The 23,380-nt window shown below is 37.9% G+C and overlaps 1 protein-coding gene across 7 annotated transcripts in view; it reads right to left on the bottom strand.

The window, feature by feature from the left end:
- Window positions 1-23,380, bottom strand: part of LOC129719165 (uncharacterized) — a 179,474-nt gene that overhangs the window by 26,372 nt on the left and 129,722 nt on the right. For all 7 annotated transcript variants that reach the window (XM_055670613.1, XM_055670616.1, XM_055670614.1 and 4 more), the window contains 5 exons: window positions 19,488-19,598; window positions 8,382-8,521; window positions 8,071-8,314; window positions 7,377-8,008; window positions 6,750-7,317 (listed from right to left, as the gene is read on the bottom strand). In XM_055670613.1, coding sequence (XP_055526588.1) covers window positions 6,750-7,317; window positions 7,377-8,008; window positions 8,071-8,314; window positions 8,382-8,521; window positions 19,488-19,598 — 1,695 coding nt within the window. The remainder of the gene's footprint in view (window positions 1-6,749; window positions 7,318-7,376; window positions 8,009-8,070; window positions 8,315-8,381; window positions 8,522-19,487; window positions 19,599-23,380) is intronic.

The raw sequence follows: 23,380 nt of genomic DNA, 5'->3' as shown, positions 1-23,380 counted from the left end.
TGTTTTCGAGGGGGACGCTCCATCGTGGGTCGAATGTTTACCTTGCGACAAATTTCGAGACTTCAACTTGCAGACTCACCATCTGTTCGAAGACTTCAGAGCAGCGTACGATTCAGTTAAGAGAAATGAGTTATGGCAAATAATGCACGATTATGGTTTTCCAACAAAACCCATTAGACTGATTCGTTCCACCCTTGATAGTTTCATATCAAGCGTCAGGGTAGCCGGTGAGATACCGGACGTTTTCGTGACGTTAAATGGTTTAAAGCGAGGTTGTCAAACTTATTGTTCAACATCGCACTGGAAAGTGCTATACGGAGGGTTGGCATGCAGAGAAGCGGCACCAGGTTTTCGGGACGATATTGAAACCATTGGTATTGAACGTATAGCGGTGGAAGAGGCCTTTGGACTTCTCAAGAGGGAACCTGCGAGAATTGGGCTTGCCATGATTTCTGCTAAAACGAAGTACATGGTGGCTGGTAATGAGCCTGGTAGCCCGTCGTATGCTGGTACTGCGGTGGTGATAGATAAGGAATCATTTGAAGTAGCCGACGAATTTATTTACCTGGGTACATTGCTGACAATGAGCCGTGAGATAAAGAGACGGATAGCGACCGCAATAAGGGCCTACGGACTGCGTAACCAGCTGAAAAATGCTGATCGGCGAGCTCTTGCTGTTTTTGAACGTAGAATCTTGCGGTCAATCCTCGGTGGATATAGTTAGGCGGATAAAACACAGTGGGCTGGTCATGTAGCAAGAATGCCGGACGAACGACTAGCAAAAACTAATATGGCGACATAATCTGGATTCGGCACTGGATCGATAATCGGTCTGTCGCCGCAAAAGTAAGTAAGGTAAGTAGAATCTTTGTACCCAAGATTCCATGAATTTTTCAATCTGAAAAACTAAGAATCAAAAAATAATAATTCAAAAACATAGGAATATAAAAGTACAGAATTACAAAAGTCCAAACATTCAGGAAAAAATGGAATCAAAAAATACCAGATTTAAAATCCAAGGTACCATGAATCCAAGAAAATTTAAGATTCCAACAGTTCAACAATCAGAAAATCTAAGAATCCAAATATTCAAGAACACAAAAGATTTAGAATCCAATAATCAAAATCAACTCAATTTACAACAGGCTAGAAATGTCTAAAACCCTGAATATGACAAAAATGTCAGCAAAATCCAGAATGAACAATATTTCAAAAGTGTAAAAATAATGCCATGTCAAGGTTGAGAATATTAGAAACGGTTAAAATGTCTAAAACGCCAAACGCTGAAAAATAATTATGTGTAATTATGTTTAAAATAACAAAAAGGACAGAAATAAAAACAATGATAAAAATTTAACAAATATTATTGATGTTTAAAACAAAAAAAATGTTTTAAACATCAATAAAAATGACAAAATTGTTCAAAATAGTGAAAAATCCAAAATGAGAACAATTTCAAGAACGAAAAAATAATGGCAACAATGTCGAAAATGACAAAAATGAAAGAAAACACCAAAGGTGAAAAATAATGACAAAAATATAAAAAAAATGTGAAAATATGAGAAAAATCATTAAAACAACAAGGAAGGCAAGAACGATCGAAATGATAAAAAGGTCATGTACATCAACGAAGTCAAAGATATCAATTACACTAAGATCGCTTTTTACGCGGTTTTTTTTACGCGGGTTTTTTTACGCGGCTTTTTTTACGCGGATTTCGGAATTTACGCGGTTCTTTTTACGCGGATTCCGGAATTTACGCGGTTTTTTTTATGCGGATTCCGGAATTTACGCGTTTTTTTACGCAGATTCCGGAATTTACGCGGTTTTTTTTTGCCCGGATTTCGGTTCCCCTTCACTCGGAATGCAAAATTAACGATGGTTTTTTTACGCGGATTCAGGAATTTACGCGGTTTTTTTTACGCGGATTCCGGAATTTACGCGGTTTTTTTACGCGGATTCCGGAATTTACGCGGTTTTTTTACGCGGATTCCGGAATTCACGCGGTTTTTTTACGCGGCACGTATCCCCCGCGTAAAAAGCGACTTTAGTGTATATTAGGCAATCAAGTAAGACAACTTATTTTAAAATTTCATCATATGCGGGATGTGTCACTTTTCTCATTTCTTGAAAAAAAAATGACTGAAGCGCATCGAGAGTTGAAAAACTTATCATGCTGCTCTAAGTAAAATAAGATGCCACGATTATCAACAGAAATTCTGATAAAATATTAGTAAATAATTATTGCATCACAAAACATCTTCTCCTATTAAAATACTACAAGGTATACAGCCCTAGGGTTGTATGAAATGATGACGTGGGACTAAATACTGTAATTACAGACACAATTAATTCGTTTGTTCAGTGATTTACGTATTCCAATTCTCACCCTCCCGTTATTTTTTTTCAGAAATATATTTAATTACACTCGAAAGAACTTCATTTACGCCTGCCAGTAGAGTTTCTTTTTGTGCAAACAACATTTAACAATTACAACGAAGTTAAAGTTTAAAAGAATAATTTTTTTTGCTTCACTTCATTTGCCAACAATTACATTCACTGTATTACGAAGACAGCTAATATAAGGTAATTATTTTATTCGTAAAGTTAAAAATTAAAAAAAAAGCTAACAATGTTGAAATGTAAAAAAAGATTCTGAATAGTGCTGAGTAAATGGACAAAAAATAACAAGCATTCGTCGGCTCTTACTCTTCTAACAATTTGTGTTTTTAGGAACTTACTCAATCGATATTATGTCGTTTACGATTATTTGGTGAATATCGAACGTAAAAAATAAATAAAAATAACTTATAACCGTTGCAAAAATGTTCAATTCTTGTTAAGTAATTTATGGTTTTTATGGTAATCATATTCATGAGATAAACTTTCAATCACCATCAGTAGCGCCATTGCAGTTTTGATTGCACGCGAATAGAAGTCGTGCCCGCTGCAATGATAGACGACGAGAACCTACCGGCGCTCTGCTACACATATACTCTACGGTACTGTTGCTTGTACATGTTTTCTTTCAACATGCTGGTACATGTTTTCTTTTAAGACATCAGTTTCTATTACGCTCTAAAAGCAGGTTTTTGAAATTGTTCAAGAAAAGTGGTTGTTTCAAACTTTTCGAAAAACCTTCACGTTCGAGACATCAAATTAGTCTAGGTTCATAGAAGCAAACATAAATTGATCTATTGGGACGAGGAGACTGTTAATTTTTTTTTGGATATTGATACAGAGAATATGATAGGGAATGGTTGGTGTCTATTCATTAGGTCTGTGCTAGTAATGCTCGCACGGGATTGGTTTGTTGTTCGCGTAAATTTGACCTTGAAACTTTTTATCGATTTTTACCACTTTGCAATGAAAAAATAATGATAACTAATGTATTACAAAATTGTTCAACATTTTATCTATCCACAGAAATATTTGTTATTGTTATCCATCATGTGGTTATGCTGTTATTATTGTTTGAAATCTGACGCAACATTTGCCAGTTTCATTTTCAGTTTTACAGAATGCTTACCAGTATACTGCCGTGATATGACATTGTGACGTAGATCCAAGTGATCAGTTTTTCAGTACGGCCCAAAAACGAATGAATTTCTCGTCACTTGTGTATGGAAATGTGTGCCAACGTCACTTTGTTTTTCTGATTTTATGCAACGTACGGATGAGTTACAACGAAAAGGAAGATAATGATAGATAGGTATTCGAATAATGAACAAATTGGTATGAAAAACTCATATTCGGGAAAATGGCACTTACGTCACTTTGTCATCTCACGGCAGTATAGAAAACAAAGGCGTAGTTCCACGTCAAAAATAAAAAAATAAAAGAAAGGTGCCATGATTGGTGCCGTTGCTTTAAAGACGGTAGTTTCAATGTTAATTACTGTCTACGTAAAGGAAGGCAAAAACCTACGCTGAACTGGAGGAATTGCTCGATAAGGATCCATGACAAACGCAGGAACAGCTTGCCTCGGCATTAGGAGTTACCCGCTAAGCTGTCTCCAAACGACCGCATACTTTGAAAGTGATTCAAAAAACTAAGAAATTAGGTTTCTTATGATTTGCAGCCAAGAGGGGTGATGGAATAAGGATTCATCTCGGCAACCCAAAGAAACAAAATTATGGAGACTATCCGGTAATGCTGTGTATTTGGTGGAACCAGGGTGGTGTTATTTTTTATGAGCTGTTGAAACCGGTAAAAGGTCTATAAAAAGATATTCGCTGTGTGGTGTTGTTCTTCATTCGTTGCGTGACGATCCGAAGACGAGTATCAAGCACCGAGTGCATGTTAGATAGGAGGCAAGAGCTGCATGTTAGATAGGAGTTAAAATTCACCGTGCTAAGCTTCTGTCGCTCGCAGAAACAAATAGTACACTTGCTGCTAACACCACAGCTGAGCGAAACAAGAGTGGGGAATCACTCTAGTGACAATATACAGAAGTACACTGCGGTGCGCACTGTTGAGAAAATACATCAGAGACAGCTTGAGCTTTCTCGTAGAAGAATGGGATGCAGAGTGTGTGAGTGATACTTTTCTTATTTCCAACTTTAAATATAGCAGTGGCATTTGTTTCAAACCAGTCGGGGAAAACTGATAGGAATTTGAATGAATATAGACAATTTTAATGACAAAAACTAAAACTCTGATTACCTGGCGAATATAAGACATTCCATGGAAAATAGGTGAAAATAAATGTTTTTTTAGCATGTAATTTCCGATGCCACTGAAACTTTTTACAGTTGTTCGTTTTCGATAGAGAAGTCTTTTTATGATATCAGTTCTTCATGTAGACTCGCGACTGTTGTTTCAAAACGGCCACTCCAAAATGGTAACTGATGGATAAAAATTCTATTTAAAAAACGACTCGTATGAGTGGTAGGTCATAAAATTGCGGCAAAAAATATATACACTGCAGAATTTTTTTGATAACAGGGTTCGGCGGTGAGCTACGCATATTCGATTTCAACAAAGCCAGTATAAAAATGATGGATTATGGTACTAAAACAGCGCGTTGGATTGGTATCATACTCTCAGTGATAATTTTTTAACATTGTAATGTGTAGCTAGGAAAAAAACCAATTAAAAAAAAGGTTCAGAGTGAAAATGTCAAAATACTCAAACGTTCATAACTTTTTTGTTTTTCATTTTACTATCACCAAATTTTGACAGATAGTAGTAGTACATATCATCTTCAATGTGTAAAAAATGAGAATTTGAAAAAGGTACTTTTTGAGATATTTGATATTTTGTGACAATTTGGAAAATTTTGCCCAGAAACAAAAAAATTTTAAGAGTGTATATTTTTTTTCTAGAACCGCAATTTTATTTTCCGAACTAAGTTTCTATTTTTAACAACGGCTTTCACCCGTTAACATTCAAGTTCATTAAGCAGACAATGTGTGCAGTAGGAAAAGTGAAAAATAAGCGAACTGGAAATATGATACAGATTTGGAAAAATTTACCGCATCCCGACGGGACTTGAACCCGCAATCTCCCTGTCTCCTGCATGGTGTTTTGACCAATAAAACTACGGGGGACGGTGGTACTGTTCCGCAATCTTTATGCTTATCACATTCCACTGCCGATTTATTCTATTGCTCATCCCTTACTAACGCTTGCACATCAGTGTGTGTAGTTAGGGATGAGCATTAGAATAAGTCGGCAGTGGAATGTGATACGCATATAGATTGTGGAACAGTACCACCGTCCCCCGTAATTAAATTGGTCAAAACACCATGCCGATAAATTTTCATGTTTAAGTTCTTTTAGATGTTCAATTGCAACATTTTGATTTCACTCTGATAAAGATCAAGACTCATTTCGTTTTCAGTCTAGACCTGTTCGCGATAATCCTCTAACAAATTTCGCTCTCAACCGTTTCTTCCTTGAACTACCAGCAGCAGCAAAAACCACCGGTCTCTGACCGTGAACGAGTCATAGAGAGCACTCCACCCTTGCGCGTCGCTTCGTCGTCGTGAGAAAGATAGCATCGAGCGACATCCCACCAGAGCACGCACCACGCAGCGAGTGTCCAGCCGCCGTCCACGTTAATGTTAATGCCAAATCCGGCAGGAGACAACGACGGTGCTGCTGCCGGTGGAGGCGACGGCGGACATATGGGCGTGTAATTTATACAACAACAAAAGCGAGATCATTCCCTCTGCATATGGTCATAATGGAATTGAAACGCTATACGTGAGAATCGTAATTCTTTCCAACCATAGCCAGCCGCCGTACAACGCAGCGAAGCCCATCAATTCTTGCCGCGTTCCATTATGGTGTGGCGGTCAGTCGCGGCCATACCCCATTCCCGGGAGCAAATTGAGAAGAAAATTATTATTTTGGCAGTACAATAAATTAACGGTGATCTGAACGGTGTCGGACAGCAGCGCGCCCCGATAAGTTTCCCGACCTGAACCCGCCGCGGAGGTGGGTGTGTGAAAAGCAAACCGCGTTTCGCACCGATTTGTTTGTTCGTTCGTTCGAGCGAGTGTGTGTCGTGGGGCATTCGATTGGCAGCCGGCCATCAACAAATGCAAATTCAGTACCCCGCGCTCGTGATGCGTTTTGTGTGGTAGCTAACTGCGCTCTTAGCGCGGCTACCGGTTTCGCTGCCAGAGCTGACAGAGACCAATCAAAGCCAATTGGAATTTGACCGGCGCGGACATTGTTATCGAAATTGGAATCACTGGAATGCGGCCGCCAAGGGCGGGGAACAATTGGGGGGTACGTACCTGATTTTGCACGGTGATGGTGAGCAGGTGTCTCTGCAGTTCCACGATGTTCGTCTCCAACAGGATGGCGGCGATTTTCTTGGAGTCAGTCATACGCACTTTAGTAAGCCGCGCCGGTGTGCTGATTAGCCCATCTAGCTTACCAAGCGTGGGTGTAACACCGTTCCTTGCTGCAGCCGGATTGTTGATATCGTCCCCACTGGAGGTAGCCGCCGTCGATGAGGGAGACGACGACGATGACGACGAAGACACTGTCGTTGCCGTAGGACTACCCGTATCTAGCAGGAGGTCAGCTTTGTCAACGGGACCGGCCATCACAGCCGACGGCACCACCGGGACGGAGATTTTCGTACTGCTAACACTCTTGACCGGTGCGAAGCTTGATTGATTGAAGCGGGTTTTCAGTACACCACCGGAAGATGTCGTCGTCACTGCCGCCGACGATGACGGCGACGATGACAGATGGGATGATATCGCGATGATCGTGGTGGTATTGGAATCAGTCGACGAATGCTTCCGGAAGCCGGCGGGCGTCAGCGGGAGGCGGCTTTTGATTGACTCGGGAGAACTGTTGGGAAAAATAATTTTAGTATGCTGTTATTGATTGAGGGAGGTTTTGAAACTTACCTAGGCGCACTTTTATTTACAAACTGCTGGTGGAGATCATGAATCTTACTGTTAAGTTCTAGTTTTTGACTTAGGGCCGCCTTCAGCTGATTTTCGAGCTCTTGCTTGGCGGACGCCAACGCGTCCACCTCGTCCTGCATCTTGGATGCCCGTATCCGGCTCGCGATCGCTTCCGCCTCGTACTCGGACAGCTTGTCGAACAGTCGGTCCCGCTCCTTGCGTAGAATTTGTACATCGTCCTTATTTACAGCGTCCACTAGGAGTTGCGTTTGAAAGGATTTCGCTAGGCTGCCGCTGCCGCCGGCTGCTGCTGGGACACTGGTGGCACTTGAGGCACCCGGCGGCTGGTGCGTGTGGTGCAGAAGGTTGCCGCTACTACTATGATGCGTACTGATAAGATTACTATTATTGCTACTACTATTACTACCGCTACTAGTACTGCCCACGACGACCACGTTCGTGTGATTATTGTTTAGCTGATTGGTTCGACATTTTTCCCGCTCCAGCTGCTGCAGCGCGTCCACCTCCTCCCGAAGTCGATTGCTTTTCCTATGTATCACATCTAGCAAATTCCACAGTTCATCTTCGGTATCTACAGTTAATCGATTGGTTGTATTTGATACGATCGTTCCCTAGGTAAAAAAAAACTTTGATAAGTTCCTTATTTATTTTCTCGAGTTAAAAAGACACCAACCTGCACGCCACCACTCGTCGACGAGGCACTGTGTGTCTCCTTCGACGAGGACGTCTCGGTGGAGAATCCCGAATCCTGTACCACGCTACCGTTGTTGCCCTCACCGCTCTTTGGTTCCTTCTTGCCGCTGTGTGAGTTACTCCTGCTGCGAGTAGTCAGCGACGACGAGTGCTGGTGAATTTCGGCGGACGCGTCCTTCTGGGTCAGTTTCCGCCGGGACCGTATCCCGGGCTCCCACTCGCGTCTATCAAAGAAAAGAAAAAAAAAACGATGAACTCTACTAGTCACGACGAACGCCTCTAGGAGCCTACCTGGACGCCAGTGATGATGACGGGATCCCGGTGAGTGTGCTGTTGGCAGTAGACGATGCCATCTTCGTTTTAAGATCGGGAAATGTCTCGATAACCAGATCACGGAATTCCAATAGAGCGCCGACTTCATTCTGCAATTCCTGCAAACGGAGAGTGAGAGAGAGAGAGAAAAAAAAGCGGCCAATGAAACAGGTGAACCATCATCATCATGTTATTTTAATGCTGCTTATTTCGTGAACGGGCGATAATAAAAATAACGCCGTAAGCCAAAGCTGGGCGCGCATACGCTTAAGTGGCTTAGAGTGTCTTAATGAAGAACACCGGAATGAGAATAATCGAACAGCGAAAAAACACACACGCACCGAATGACCTACAACCGATTCAATCGGCTGTGAAACACCGACGAACGAAAAAATAAAACCGTTCCATTCAATTTTAACGGGATATTCTCCATTCTCCTATGAAAAAAGTAAGTGCTTAATGGCTGCTTGTTGTTGTTATTGCTGATGTACAATATTCATCAACAAGCGATCGAACGAGTGACTGTTAATTGGAATCGGTTGGATTATTATTCCACACCGCGGGGGTCACAAACGATGATCTTGAATTCAGTGCCCCCATCGGGTGCGAAAGTGCAAAGTTTGATCGAACGAAAGGTCTGCTGCTGGTCATTTATACGATTTTTCTTCTGCCTCGAAACGAATGGAGGATCAAACACCGCATCTTTTATTCATGTAAAGACCATAATTTTTTACAAAGTGGGATTTTTAGCGAACTGATTATACGGACTCATTTACTCGGTCTACAAGAGAGGCCACCGACTCGATTCTCAGCTCTGGGTACAACATTCTGTACCGAGTCCTGTTTCATAGACCAAAACCATTATAGGAAGCCTTTGTTGAAGAGTAGTAGTCTGAATATGACTGTGTTTGTGTCAAAGCCTTGACAAATTTACAAAGGTCAATCTGCAGGATTATCATCTGGTTATAGACTATAAGGCGGGGTACGATTCAGTTAAGCGCAACCATAGTTCGTCATGTTGAATTGTTCGAAAAAACTTGCTGCTTGACATTGTTTTGGGAGAAAAAGTACGAAGAGAAGACGTGTAAAAGAGCGGTACCATAATCTTGAGACGCGGTGTCAAAAACACGAAAACATACAAAACATACTATCAAAGACACTAACAGATACAACAGAGGGTAAAAGTAGAAAACATATCGAGTCGGTGGCCCTTCGTGTAGAATGAGTAAATGAGTCAGTATAACCAGTCCGCTTCAACGAATTATGGTCTTCATTAAACGTCACACCGAAAGGTATGACGTAACAAAGGAAATTTGCACGAATATACGAAGCATGAAAAAGTACAAATAGGCATAAAATATAAAAAATTAGAAAAAAACATGAAATAGATATTTAAAGTGAACAATACTACCATTACTAGGAAAAATGCCAAAAACTGAAAAAAGCACACGCAATTAACCACAATTTATCAGAAAGTAAGTAAGAGTAGAAGTAGCACAGCCAAAATATAAAATAAAAGCCAAAGAAGCATAGAAAAAATGTGCAGGGAGAAAATGATTAACAAGAATCATTAGAGAAGGCGTCAACGCGACATAAAGATGGAAAAGAGTTTCAAGATTCCGATAAACAGAAGCTGAGCAACACGAACAAAAACAAATAAGGATCAGAATAACATACAAAAAAAAAAAAAAATAAAATGCAAAAACCCATGCAAAAAATATCAAATAGTTTCATAAAAGGAGAAACAAAACGACGCACAGAATACCTGCGAAAACAATTGAGGCCTTGAGGGCACTGAAGTTGACGCGGGGGAGACAAGAAAAACTAAACAATCAGCAAACAAATTATGTTTGATAGTGCAAGAATATTTTTCCTGTCATTCAGAGTTATTTTGAATTACTTTGAGCATCTTTGTTGGAATAAAATTACACTGGTCAACACACAGCTGTGGCCCTGAAACTCAAACTGGGAAAAATAAAAGATTATAACTTTTTAACAATTCCTGTGAATTTTAATGCCCCCAGCCACTAACATTTTTTCAGAGACTTAAGTGATTTTTCTCGCAAAAGTAAACTTTGAAGCGACGAGCCCAGCGAGCAATCACTATGCGACACTTTCACGTAAGTTGATGCGTTTTGGCAATGTTTAGAGGCATCAGCTATAATCTTTCTAGGGCAACTATTTTGAGCTTCAGGGCAGCATTTTTTCGCTTTTGTTGATTAGTGTTATCAACATTCAGTTTTACTTTTCTTTGGAATCGTTGAGAAAATTACGTTAAAATGTTTGAATAGAAATTAGTTCAAATTTTTATATCTTTTTGAAAATATTTTGGAAACGCTTGCAATTTATTTTTCACAACAATAAATCGAATTAAATATAAAAGTGGCATTTTCTGACGCCTCGAACAATTAAACAATACAACATCGCACGCTAGCCTGTGGGGCTAATGCGGTCTCGATCAACTAGAAAAGTTGAGAGAATTCGTTATCGATATTGTTTTCGGCACATTTTGCATGTTGTAGGATTAGTACAACGATACATCGTGCCCCAGTGCCGGGTCGAAAATTTTCCAGCTCGAAAAGATCTTTGACCTGATCGGGAATCGAACCTTATATCACAACCGTGTGGGAGAGCTAGCCGACCGACATCGTTAACTACAGAACCACAGGGATCTCAAATAATTAACAATGAGTAAATTGAGTAAAAAATAAATGAGCAAAAAACACGCTTAAAACTGGCATACAAAAAATTGAAAAAAAAAAAACAAAGGTATAATAAAGTACCAAAAATATCACAATTAACAATGGTCGCAGTGGTCCAAACCTTACAAAAAAGTACCCAGAATTGAAAACAAAAAAAAAAAACACAAAAAAAAAACAAAATCCATCAAATCCAGTAATAATTAAACACCACAGCACCAAAAATATATGCAAGGCATCTCTACGGTTGAAAAGAGTATGAAAAAACAAGATTAATCATAAATTAGATGGGAGACTGACAAAGGCTTAAAAATGAATTAAGGTGAAAAAAAAAAAGCCAAGGAAACACGAAACAGACCCAAAGTGTGTTTGAGCACATTTTCCGTATTGGATCTATTGACTTTTGATTTCAGTCTATTTAATCGTTTGAGATAATTGTGCCACCATTTTGATATCTTTCATTAGCCTCGGAATCATTTCAGGCAAAACTTAAAACTAATTTGAAATTATATTGAAGGAATGTATTGTTATGAAAATGTTTGCGTTGCCAATTTTACACAGCAAAGGATTAAGTTTGACAAGAAAGTGAAATTCGGACGTAAAAAGTATATGAAAGGCAAATAAGGCCTAAAATAAAATCAAAAGAAGCATAAAAGCATCAAAGCTACAATAAGTTGCCTAAAATGTGAAAAAGTGAAAAACACAAAATAATATGAAATATATCCCGTCGGGATGCGGTATATTTTTCCAAATCTGTATCATATTTCCAGTTCGCTTATTTTCCGTTCTTTCTGTACTCACATACTGTCTGCTTAATGAACTTGCGTGTTAACGGGAAAAAGCCGTTGTTAAAAATAGAAATTCAGTTCGAAAAAATAATATGAAATATTTACAAAAAAAAACATATAAGGAAATAGAAAAAGCTCTAGAAAGCATGTTTGTCGTTTCTCCTCAGGTTGTATCTGCTTGCAAAAAAACACCGCGGTGAGATCTGAAATATCTCTCCAGAGAGACAACAAACTGGTGTGAGCTTTCTCACACGAAAGGACTCTAAGCACAATACCTACACAACAGAGCTCACTGCGGTGCTATTACTGTGTGTCTCTCAGGCATAGCATCCAGGTGGGAAATTGGATTGCGTTGTTTATTTTGCCTCTCGAAACTGAAAAAATAATCCAGGCGTCCCGCATGTTTGATTCTCGAATACTTTCGAATTTGTCTCTGCAGCGTGCACCGCGGTGAATTTCTGTGTATTTTCACTAGAGTGATTAACCACTCTTGTTTCACTCAGCTGTGGTGTGAGCAGCAAATGTTTTAATTTTTCTGCGAGTGGCAGAAACACAACAGAAAGCAGAAGAAAGAAGTGCGGTTCAAAAAAAAATGTTTTTTTTTCTGTGTTGGGTATTTTTGTCACTGCGACCAATTTTTTGATATTTTGAGACAAAAATTGCTACTCGCAGCGTTGATGTTGGGGGCAAGAAGTGAGCAGTGAATATTCACTCTGCTCTTCCCACATATTGTGGAGAATAACAAGCCTACTAAAGAGATGTCAAAATGGCTCAAATCCAAAGAAAACGGATTTCAAAACGGGATCTAAATAAAAACAAAAAAACGTAAAAAAGTCACTACTTTTACACAAAAAAATATACAACAGAAGGTATAAAAAGCGCAAAAAGCAGACAAGGGCGCAAAAGCGTGTCTCCATGATTAAAAAGTTACGAAAAAAAACAAAAAAGTCAAAACTTAGGTACAAGATGTAAAAAGAACCAACACTATGGAAAAAAGGTCACAAAACATGGAACACATGGCACAGGAAAAAACAGGAAAAGCCCACAAAAATTTTAGATCGAAAAAAAATGGTTATAAAATTATTTAAAAAAAGTTTGGTACTATGTGGTCCCCGTGGTTCTGTGGTTAGCGATGTCGGTCGGCTAGCTCTCCCACACGGTTGTGATATCGGGTTCGATTCCCGATCAGGTCGAGGACCTTTCCGAGCTGGAAACTTTTTCTCAACTCAGCACTGGGGCACGGTGTATCGTTGTACTTATCCTACAACATGCAAAATGTGCCGAAAACAATATCAATAACGGATTCTCTCAACTAATCTAGTTGATCGAGACTGCATTAGCCACCCAGGCTAGCGTGCGATATTGTATATTGTTGGTACTATGTTTCCAAAAGCCATATAAAAATACACAACATGTTCAACAAGCAGAAACAAACCTGAAAGCCGCCTAATGGCAAAGAATGAGCACAAAAAGAACCAAGATTATACCAGAAAGTAAAAAAAGTTGAAACCAGAAATTCCATGCCATAATTTACCATCTTCAATGTATAACAATTTAGTATATAGCTTCCGCTTTATTAAAATCGATTACGGCGCCGACCACGTCGTGACAGTCGTTTGGGAAGGAAAGAAGGAAGCGTTACAACCGTTGTTACCACAGACCAAGTTTACCACTGCATCTCTAACGACTATTACGGGAACGGAAAGTACATTTTATCACCGTGGTCAGTGACGGATTTTCCAACTTTTACCTCTCCCTCTACACGCCTATTTTTATAGACTCATGACCATTTGCTTGTCAAAGCGGACTCTGTAATCTTGAGGCTAAGAGATCTTGTTCTTTCTGTTATAAAGTTGCCGGAAAAAGATTTTTTTTTTAAATTTTCAGTTTTCAAACATTTGTAATTTGTAACCGTTCAACCGATTTTGAATATTTGGGCATATAACTGAAGGCAATTAATGGCTCTTTCAATGAAAAATATCAAACTGTGCTTTAAATAACAATAATCATGTGAAAATTATGGTACAAACCATTTTTTGCTGTTTTGAAAGGATGGAAATATATGAGATTCTATAGTTTGCTATTTTTTATCTCACGAAATTTCACATAAAGTATAGAATTTTCACGAAGGTATACTATTTCGGCGACAGTTTTTTTAAATTTTCAATACCCACTATAACCACCGTCTACGTCTACATTGAAAAATACCGTATACGTCTACATCGAAAAAGCTTCTGCAATGCAAATTTATCAACCGATAGAGTCTTCTGGGTCTTGAACTGTCCTAAATACGGTAAAATACGATTTGTATCATGATACTGCGTTACAGTAGCTTTTTGAAAGGAGCCAAATGGTGGTTATGGTGGACATTGGAAATATAAAAAAAAATATTTTAGCAGTTGAATTCCGTGAAAATTTTTATGTAAAATCCCCGAGCAATCCAAAAAAAAATCAAACGGAACGGTCTCCTGGGTTTCAAACCCTCTGAACGACGAAAATAAAACGGTTACATAATATTTTTCGAATAGTTATGTTGTTTAACTGTACTCAAAAGTTATATATTTTTGGGTTTATTATTTATCTGGAATTTGATCCCAAAAAATCGGTCAAACAACTCAAAAGTTACGAATTTACGGAAATTGAAAATTTTGGAAAAAAGGCGATGTTTTGGGTAACTCATTGAAAGCAAGTGTTAACCTAAGCACTCAACAAAACAATACCAATCTAACATTATTCGATGAAGAACAACTATAGCGGGTTTGGGTACGATATGAGTCAAAAAAATTTCGAATTGGGCTTTTGTGCATGGAATGACTATGTAACATAAGGGTAAAAAATACGAGAAAAGATTAAGAGTCTAAACAAGAACAAAAATATACAAGAATGGTAAAACATTTTTGAATCGTTTCAAAGTTATAAACTACTAAATAAATTTTGTAGAAAAATATATTCGAGTTTTATTTTTACCACAATTTTGGATGAGATTTAAATCGAATTTTTATGAAAATCCTTTAGCTCAGTATCACTAACGAGCAATTTAATTAAGCCTTCAGATATAATGTAGATAATTCCTAATAATTAAATTTAGTCAATTTAAAACAGTTTAAAAAAATCCGAAATTCGCTTGCGAACCATTTTAAAATTGGCTCAAGCATTATAAGTTTGTTTGCTAAGTTTTTCGAATTTCATGTAATTTGCATTATTTTAGTTTGTTATGATTCCCTAATTATCTGCAACGAAAATCCCAGAAAGGAGTTGCAAGTTTGAAAAATGGCGAATATTACAAATTAAAAATTGAGAAGCAACCAAAAATCTGCCAGAAATACACGATCGTTGCACAAAGAGGATTGTATCCAAAAGTTTCACTCATATGCGATGCCAATTTGCATTGTGTTTAATCTATCTCTCCGATGTCTGTGCTAGGGAAATAACTTTTCAGTACTGATCGAAACTTTCTATAAAGGTAAAAATAACATATGTCAGTAGAAATGTCCGGAACTGACAAAAATATCACAACGTTATATAGGAGAGAACCGTACAAAACGCACCAGTGGGGTAAGGCCCATGCTGTCAATTTTCTAAAATACTCACACACGTTGCTTGAAATACTGAACTTTCTCGTTTTTCTCATATGATCCTAGCTCTCCTGCAATTGTAATACGAAAAAAGGGGCCATTTTGAATAAAAACTTTAAAAAACCGTCGAATTGTCTGTGGCTCTGTCCAACATTCAATTATTCATAAATTTTATGTAGGCTTTTATAGTTAACTAACTTGCGAATAATACAAAAAAAAACTCTTTTGAAATATATAATACTATGAATATTCCTATTTATTTCACTTTCATCAAATTTTACCTAAAAACGATCAAAATTTAAATTGGGTATAGAATGTACTATGAAGCGCTGCAGAAGATTCCTTTACAACTTAGGGTAGGTGGTTCCATTGCTTTTGATTTTACTTCCGAGACTTCAAGCGCTTCTCGCGTACTGATTTCGGCTAGGAGTACCTAGGAGGAGTATTACCCCCCTGCATTCTAGCATAATGGTCTACGTTGTGGCGCGTCTTGGCTACGAGCTGGTTTTGCAGCATTTGTAATTTTTAATAAATCTAACATTGAAATCGAGTATTCAGAATAAGTACTTCACAGTGTACAGTTCTCCCCCACCATCGGATAGTGTGAAAATTTTATCCCAATCAGAAGGCCGTCATGCAATAATTTATTTTACCTCTCTAGTGTCTGTGATAGGAAAATGCTTCTTGAGTACAAAGGGAAACCTAACAAAATGTGCAATGGAAATAGCACAAACATCTGTAAGATTACACTGTTCAACACAGGTTTTGCCCTAGAGCTCGAATTGGAAAAAAAATTGAACATTATAGTTTTTTTTACAGTTCCTGTGAATTTTAGTGCCCTACTAAGCCACATAGTTATTGCTTGCTAGGTTCGTCGTTTCTCCGTTTACTATACGGGAAGCTTCCATTGAAGTCTCTGGAGACTTGAAACACTTCCGAGACGGTTAGGGGCACCAAAATTCACAGGAACGGTTATAAAGCTTTAATCTTTTGTTTTTTTCATGTTTTGAGCTTTAGGGCATTTTTTTCGCTTTTGTCGACCAGTGTTATCTAGAAATACGAAAACTGTCATAAAGGGTGATTTTTTTGCTTTTTGGTTTTCGTGTATTCAGATTTGACAGTTCACGCGGGAATTCTGACAACTGTCAAAGTCTAATGTACTCAGTTTGGTTTGCCATTTCACCATGAACAGACTTACGCCTGAACAACGCTTACAAATAATCGAATTTTTGGGCCTTAGAACAACTTGCCGAAAATTCACTTTTTTACCGAAAAATTGTGTTCAGTGACGAAGCTCATTTCTGGTTAAATGGGTATGTTAATTAGCAAAATTGCCGCATTTGAATCGAAGAGCAACCAGAGGCAATACAAGCATCGCCAATGCACCCAGAAAAATGCACGGTTTGGTACGGTTAACACGCTGGAGGCATCATTGGTTCGTACTTCTTCAAATATGATCAAAATCGCAACGTTACGGTCAATGGCGCTCGCTATCGCGCGATAATTTCTGATTTTTTTGCCGGATATGGAAGAGCTGGGTCTTGTTGACATGTGAGAATTCATACAGTTTTGTTATTTTTTTGCGTTTTGTTAAAAGAAAACCCAAATTCACCCTTTAGTAACAGAGGCGTAGAAAATTTGGGAAAAAAGGCTTGACGCGATAAATTCGAAAAAGACAAAAAAGGATTAGAGAGATTTAGACCAGCCCGAATATCGCAAAGCTCTCAAAAAGGTTTTAAACATAACATTTTTGCAGTCATTTAAATTTTATTCTAAGCATGCTTTTCTTCTTTAAAATAATTTTTATTTTTATTTTTTTTTTTTGACTCAAAAGATAATTCTTAAGTGAAGCAAAATTCCTTTACAAATCATCATGGGCTTGCTTCAAAGTATGGGTTGAAAATACATTGATTGAATGACTCAGAGATCATTTCAGAATAATCGTAAAACTCTAAAGTCATTTTGAATAAAAACTTGATTATCGACAACAATGAACAATAATATCATTATTTTTGTAATTAAATTATGAAAAAAAAATTTCAAAAATTTTCATAATTCTGTAAAATTCTCACAACCATTAAATTGTAAATTCCAGACCTTTTTTTGAACGAAACATTATAATAAGAAAATCGATTAAAAAATAGAATGAAGGTGACAAAGTAAAACAGTTACTTATTACAGCTATGTCTACTGACAAACCGCCACAACCAGTTAAAAAGGCTTGGCTGCTTGGCAAGGTTGAAAACGTGAGTGGGACGAAATGCGAAACCTCTGCTCTGGTTGATGTGCAGAGGTGCAGGTCCAATAGCCAACAGCATCAGTGCCTTTGCAGATTTATCGCTTCACAGGCACTCTGGTACCAGCAAAGGTGAGACGACGATAATGCATCCGATCGAAGATTGCTCGCACACGCTAAAATTTTATAGAATTCAAGAAATAAAATAGTAATAGGTGCAGTAGTTAAGAGCGAAGCCCAGAACATTGAACTTTCAAGAAGTGAATCTTCAATACTACACCGTTGAAAAGTTGTGAGTAAAATTAGTTTTTTTTTCTAATTGAGCTTTCTACTTCCTACCATAGTGAGCATTTATAATCGCTAAGAAGCCCCTGATTTGTCCGATGCATTTCGTAACGCTGAATCAGATTACGGTAGTTTGAAAAATCAGCAAGTCTAAATTTGGTTGTCAGATAAGAGACTAAAGATGGGGAGAGAGAGAGAGGAAATAACAGAGAAAGAAAAAAACAGCATTTTATAATTAGTTGCGGCCACAAAGGTACCGTTTCTTGTTGAAATGTGTGGAACTGGAGTTGGGCACGGGACCACCACCGCGGGCGGAACGGTTCACAAATCCGGAGCATGATTAATCGTCTCGCTAATGCTCAGATAGTTTACGTCAATTACCCAGTCAACCACAAACCGTATATCAATGTACCAAAATTATCGCAAATATATCTTGACGAAGTCGAAATCGTATACCTCGCTTATTATCATGCGCAGAAACTCAGTTTTAATTGTATATCATAATGGAGTCTAACTGATTTACGATTGTAGGCTTAGAATTGTAAGACAGTGTGAAACAAATCATTTTCAATCCGAAATTATCGTATTTTAATACGTATTTCAATGAATTGCATACTATTTTTCCTCAGTACGTATATCGCCTCCAAAATAGTACGCATATGCTGTTTTTGTGCAACAAATGCGAGTATGTATGATATATATGAGTGCGGATATTGGAATCGAAACATTATTATACGTATGAAAATGTTGACTGGGTAGCCACTTTAGCTGGCGGGGCGACTTATGAGCAAATTTTGTTCCTGATTATCCAAGTGAGATGCGTTTTTTTCGACAATTTACACAAAAAGAATTAAGAAATCTTATTGTTTTTTTTTTGACTGTGCATTACCGTTATTCTAATGTGTCACGCCTTGAGTGCTTTACGATGGCATTGCGCTGGTGAAGGTTTGATTTATCATGTGGCACAATAAAAACGATGTCGAAGCATCTGTAGATCGACTTCGGCTCACTTGGTGGGCCCAAAGTAATACCCATGTTCAGCTAAGAAAAAACATCTTCTCTACAAGCGTGTGTCATTTCGAAATATACAAACGCCAAAAAATAATCGCTCCGCAACAAATCGAACAGCGCTGCGAAGGCGACACTTTTGGTTCGTGCATTACTGAGTCTCTCCTAACCACGGCTACTATTGTTGCCTGAAAAGGTCATTTCACCAAATTCGCGAAACAGCACAGCGAATGCGCTGCCCCCAGGCGAGGGCCCCTGGAGTAACAGCTATATAATTGGCAGGAAGGATTCATTTAGCAAACCAATCGCGCGATTCGCGTTACCTTCAATTCTGGTCGACCCTCATGGAGCAATTTTCACCGACTCTCCACTAAAGTGGCCAAGATGCATCAAAGCCGTGTTGCTAGTTTAACTTCTAGAAGACGAAGCTCGAATAGTTTAAAAACGACGGAGTAATTCTGCATTCTTATGATAACATTCAGTTTTGTGCTTACCTGTAATGACTTTGTTTGATCGGTGACGTGATGATAGTGATACGGGTCTGCTGGAGATCTCAATGGCACACACTCCATACCAGGTCGCGAGCCCAGTGTGCACAGGTCACTCTGTAATGGTAGAATAAAAAAGAAAAATAGATTAGCGAAACGCCTTGTTAGAAATGAGAAAAAGAAACAATTTAATTGCTGCCATTCGCGAACAAAACATATAATTGAGTTATGAAGGAAACGTTTTTAATTGAGTGTATATTTGAGACGGTGTAGATTTAATTTTCTTAATTGCAATTTTCTAAACAGTTTTGCTGAACACACTATGGCAATTGTAGGTGTGAAGTTATTTCAGTACAGCGATTCGCGAGCTCTTACGCAATGTTCTATCCACTGAAACAGGGAAGGTAGGGAAATAGTGAAAAACTGACATCACAATAGAAAATAGAAAAAATGCACAGAAAAAACTTGATTTGATTTTCCGTTTAAAAAAATCAAAAATTGTCAAAAATTTTCACAATGTTACATTTGTGAACAAAAAATAATCTATTTTTTTTCCTGTATGGACTTCCTCACTGCGACCAGAATCATAGATCTATTGTGAGATATGCTCGGGTGTCTGCTGTATCCCGCACTACTGTTAATAGCAATACCGCTATTGAGAAGTGCTTATTATTGTTCATCAGTGCTTGTGTGTAATGTAGTACTCTTGCTTACACGCTTACTGTTCTACTATACCGATACTCGTTCCTTTTGCCAAATATCACCAATTATAATTCCCTGGAGAAGTTCCGTCGTGCGTCCTTCTGGCCAGTTTCATTGATAAGAGGGACTTATTTTTTGTTAAGAGGAAGTCACGCAAAGGTATTGTAGATTTCAGCGTAAAGGAAGGGTAACTGGTGGGAAGCCTGAGAATAAACCCATGCTTAAGTCCTTATTTGACATCGGATGGCCTGGTTCTACTAAGATTCGAACCCACGACCATCCGCTTGACAAAGCGGACTCTGTAACCTCGCGGCTACGCAGCTAAGCTAATTACTCAAAATATAAATTAAAAAAAAATCATTAATGTCTTTGAAGACTTGACGCGATTCCGAGGCGGTTAAGAGTACCAAAATTCACAGGAATGGTTAAAAAGCTAAAATTATTCATTTTTTCTAGTTTGAGCTCTCGGGCAGTTTTTTTACTCTTGTCGACTAGTGTAATTAAAGAGATAAGAAGAAAATTAAGAAATTTATATGCACACAAAATACTAGAATAAAATTTTACAAAAATGAAACGAAGACACCAAAAGCAGGATAAAATTGGGATACAAAAAAAACACAAAAGTAGGACAGAAATAAGACCAAAAAGAGACAAAAATTGAAGATAAAACGAGATAACCAAGTAGAACAAAATAAAACTAAAATTAAATGAGATAAAACAATATTTAGTTAAGACCAGAGCAAACATGTATAAAGATGAAACATGCATGAAGAAAAAATACGACAAAAGAAGAGCAAAAATTAAATAAAAATTGGAATAAAATGTGTTAAAAAACGAAAAAAAAAGTGAGAGAAATCACAAATTAGGGGAAAATTGAATGAAACTTTGACAAGAAAGAGATAACAGTATAACAAAAGCAATACCAAAAGTAGACAAAAGTGAAATAAGACAGAAATTTATTTAAACTAGGAGCAAAATGATTCAAAAAACAAGCAACACAAAGTTAAAATTAAAGCGAAAATAAAGTAAAAGTAGGTGTTGCCTACCAACCAAACCAAAATTTTAGTAATCAACGAAACTGGTTTCAAACAGTATAAATAAAAACAAAACATAGAGAAAAGAGAAACAATTGTAATTGAAGTAACAGGTGCGGGTTATGCTGGAAACACTAGAAGAGTTGAACAGCGAGGCAACAAATGGAAAATATATGAAAACAAACGTAAACCACTCCCGACATATCCAAAAAACCACCAGCAAAGCAATCCGGAGCTTACAAAAGCGGACAAGAGGCCAAGCTTCGGAAAAGTACTGCGGTGCGACACTGTACTGACGACTGTTCTTTCTTTTTTACTATAAAGCCTCATGAGAGCTCAAATACAGCTCAAGCTTCTATTTTGTATACATGTGTTTTGTTCGTTCGGACATGATAGCCTAGTTTGTCCATTTTGAGGATATCCTGTTAGATTAGCCTGCGCTGTTGACAGCCTGCTGATCTGCTGCGACTGTCATCGATGATATTGGATTCGCATGCTTTCGTTCCTCCTTTTTCTTAGGCCGATGCCATAATGAATTATTTTTCCATTGTTGATATTATTCTCCATGTGAGAAAAAAACGTGTTTCGCACCGTCGAAGAATGTCGCGCTGTAAAGCGACAGCTTGGAAAAACTAACAGACGCAAGGAGGTGTAAAATAACAGCCCGTTTGGCATTGCTTGTGTGCACTGTCGTCAGTGGCTATCGAGCTGTGTACCTAACGTATGAGGAGCGGGGAGAGCTGTGCAATACAATGATAACCGAATTAGTTTGAAGATTGCTGCCACGGAGAGACAGTACTTTTCAGTGGACTGCAATGAATAAGTGTATTAAAATATTTAAAGATATTTATTTTTAAAAACATGTTTTCAATTTTAATAAATATGCAAAACATAAGGAGAGGATATGGAACAAGTGAAGTAATGCGTAACAGCTTAAATCAGAAACAAAGTAAGAGGGTCTCCAGTCATACAAATAAACACACAAAAAAGAAAATGAATTTAAAATCTTAGAATTTCAGCAAATTTTTCTTTAGTTTAAAGCAAAACAAAGGAGAAACAGCAACGTAAAAAGGAAATATCGAGTTTAGTATTCACAAATGAACATGAGAGATTTACATGACAAATTAAAGACATTGAAAGTAGAGTAAGGAAAGAAAATATTGGAAATCAGACGAAAAATAAGTGAAAATGCATTAAATATTAAATCGATCCAAAGTTGACAATGGTGTCAACCCAAGGTAAAACTAAACTTCGAACATAGAAACTTAAAAAAATGGAAAAAATCCAATTTTACTGTTTTTAAGCTTGAGGGCAACTTTTTTTTCATTTTTGACGACCAGTGTAATGAATAAAAAAGGTTGAGGCTAACGAGCAATTACTAAGGTTTAATTAACGAGAAAAAAGGGTGTTGGTAAATATTAAGTGCGCAACTAAGTTCTCGCTAACCATCAATAGGCGGCGCCAGCAGTTGGGGCTGGCCGATTTTGACACATCTAAATTGCTTTGGAACGTTAGTGATTTTATTGTGGCGGCTAATACTTTTTTATTAAAAGTTTTTTATTATTATTTTACTGTTTTATTATAAGTGAAAAAAGAAGTACCGTAATTAGTTACGTCGCTTAATGGATGGTAAATTCGATGTTGACGACTGTCCGCGTGATGAAAGGCCAAAAACTTCAGAGCCGCTGAACTGGAGGAATTGCTTAATGAGGATCCATGTCAAACACAGGAACAGCTTGATTCGGTATTAGGAGTTTCCCGCTAAACCATTTACAAATGCTTTAGGAATGATTCCAAACCAAGTAGCTTGGATTTCTTATGATTTATAGCCAATTACCATTGAGCCATTGAGTGTCGTTTTTTCGCCGATAAAAAACTGCTCTAGTGACAAGAAAGAAAGAGCTTTCTTCAGCGCACCGTGACGGGAGATGAAAAATGGATTCATTTCAACAATCCCAAGCAAGAAGAGTTACGGGGTCTTTCCGGTCATATTTCTACGTAGTCGGCTTGGCCGAAAGATTCTCTATGTATTTATTGGGGCTAGGTTGCTTATCCTATGCGTTCTTAAAGTTATCGGAAAAATTAGCTAAAATATGCTATAATTTTGTGAGGAAGAGTCCAGAAAATGTGTAGTGTTCGAAAAAACGTATGTTTTGCATGCCT

This window comes from Wyeomyia smithii, chromosome 1, assembly GCF_029784165.1.
Source record: "Wyeomyia smithii strain HCP4-BCI-WySm-NY-G18 chromosome 1, ASM2978416v1, whole genome shotgun sequence".
NCBI classification, from domain to species: domain Eukaryota; kingdom Metazoa; phylum Arthropoda; class Insecta; order Diptera; family Culicidae; genus Wyeomyia; species Wyeomyia smithii.
This window is presented reverse-complemented; position numbering and strand designations above follow the sequence as displayed.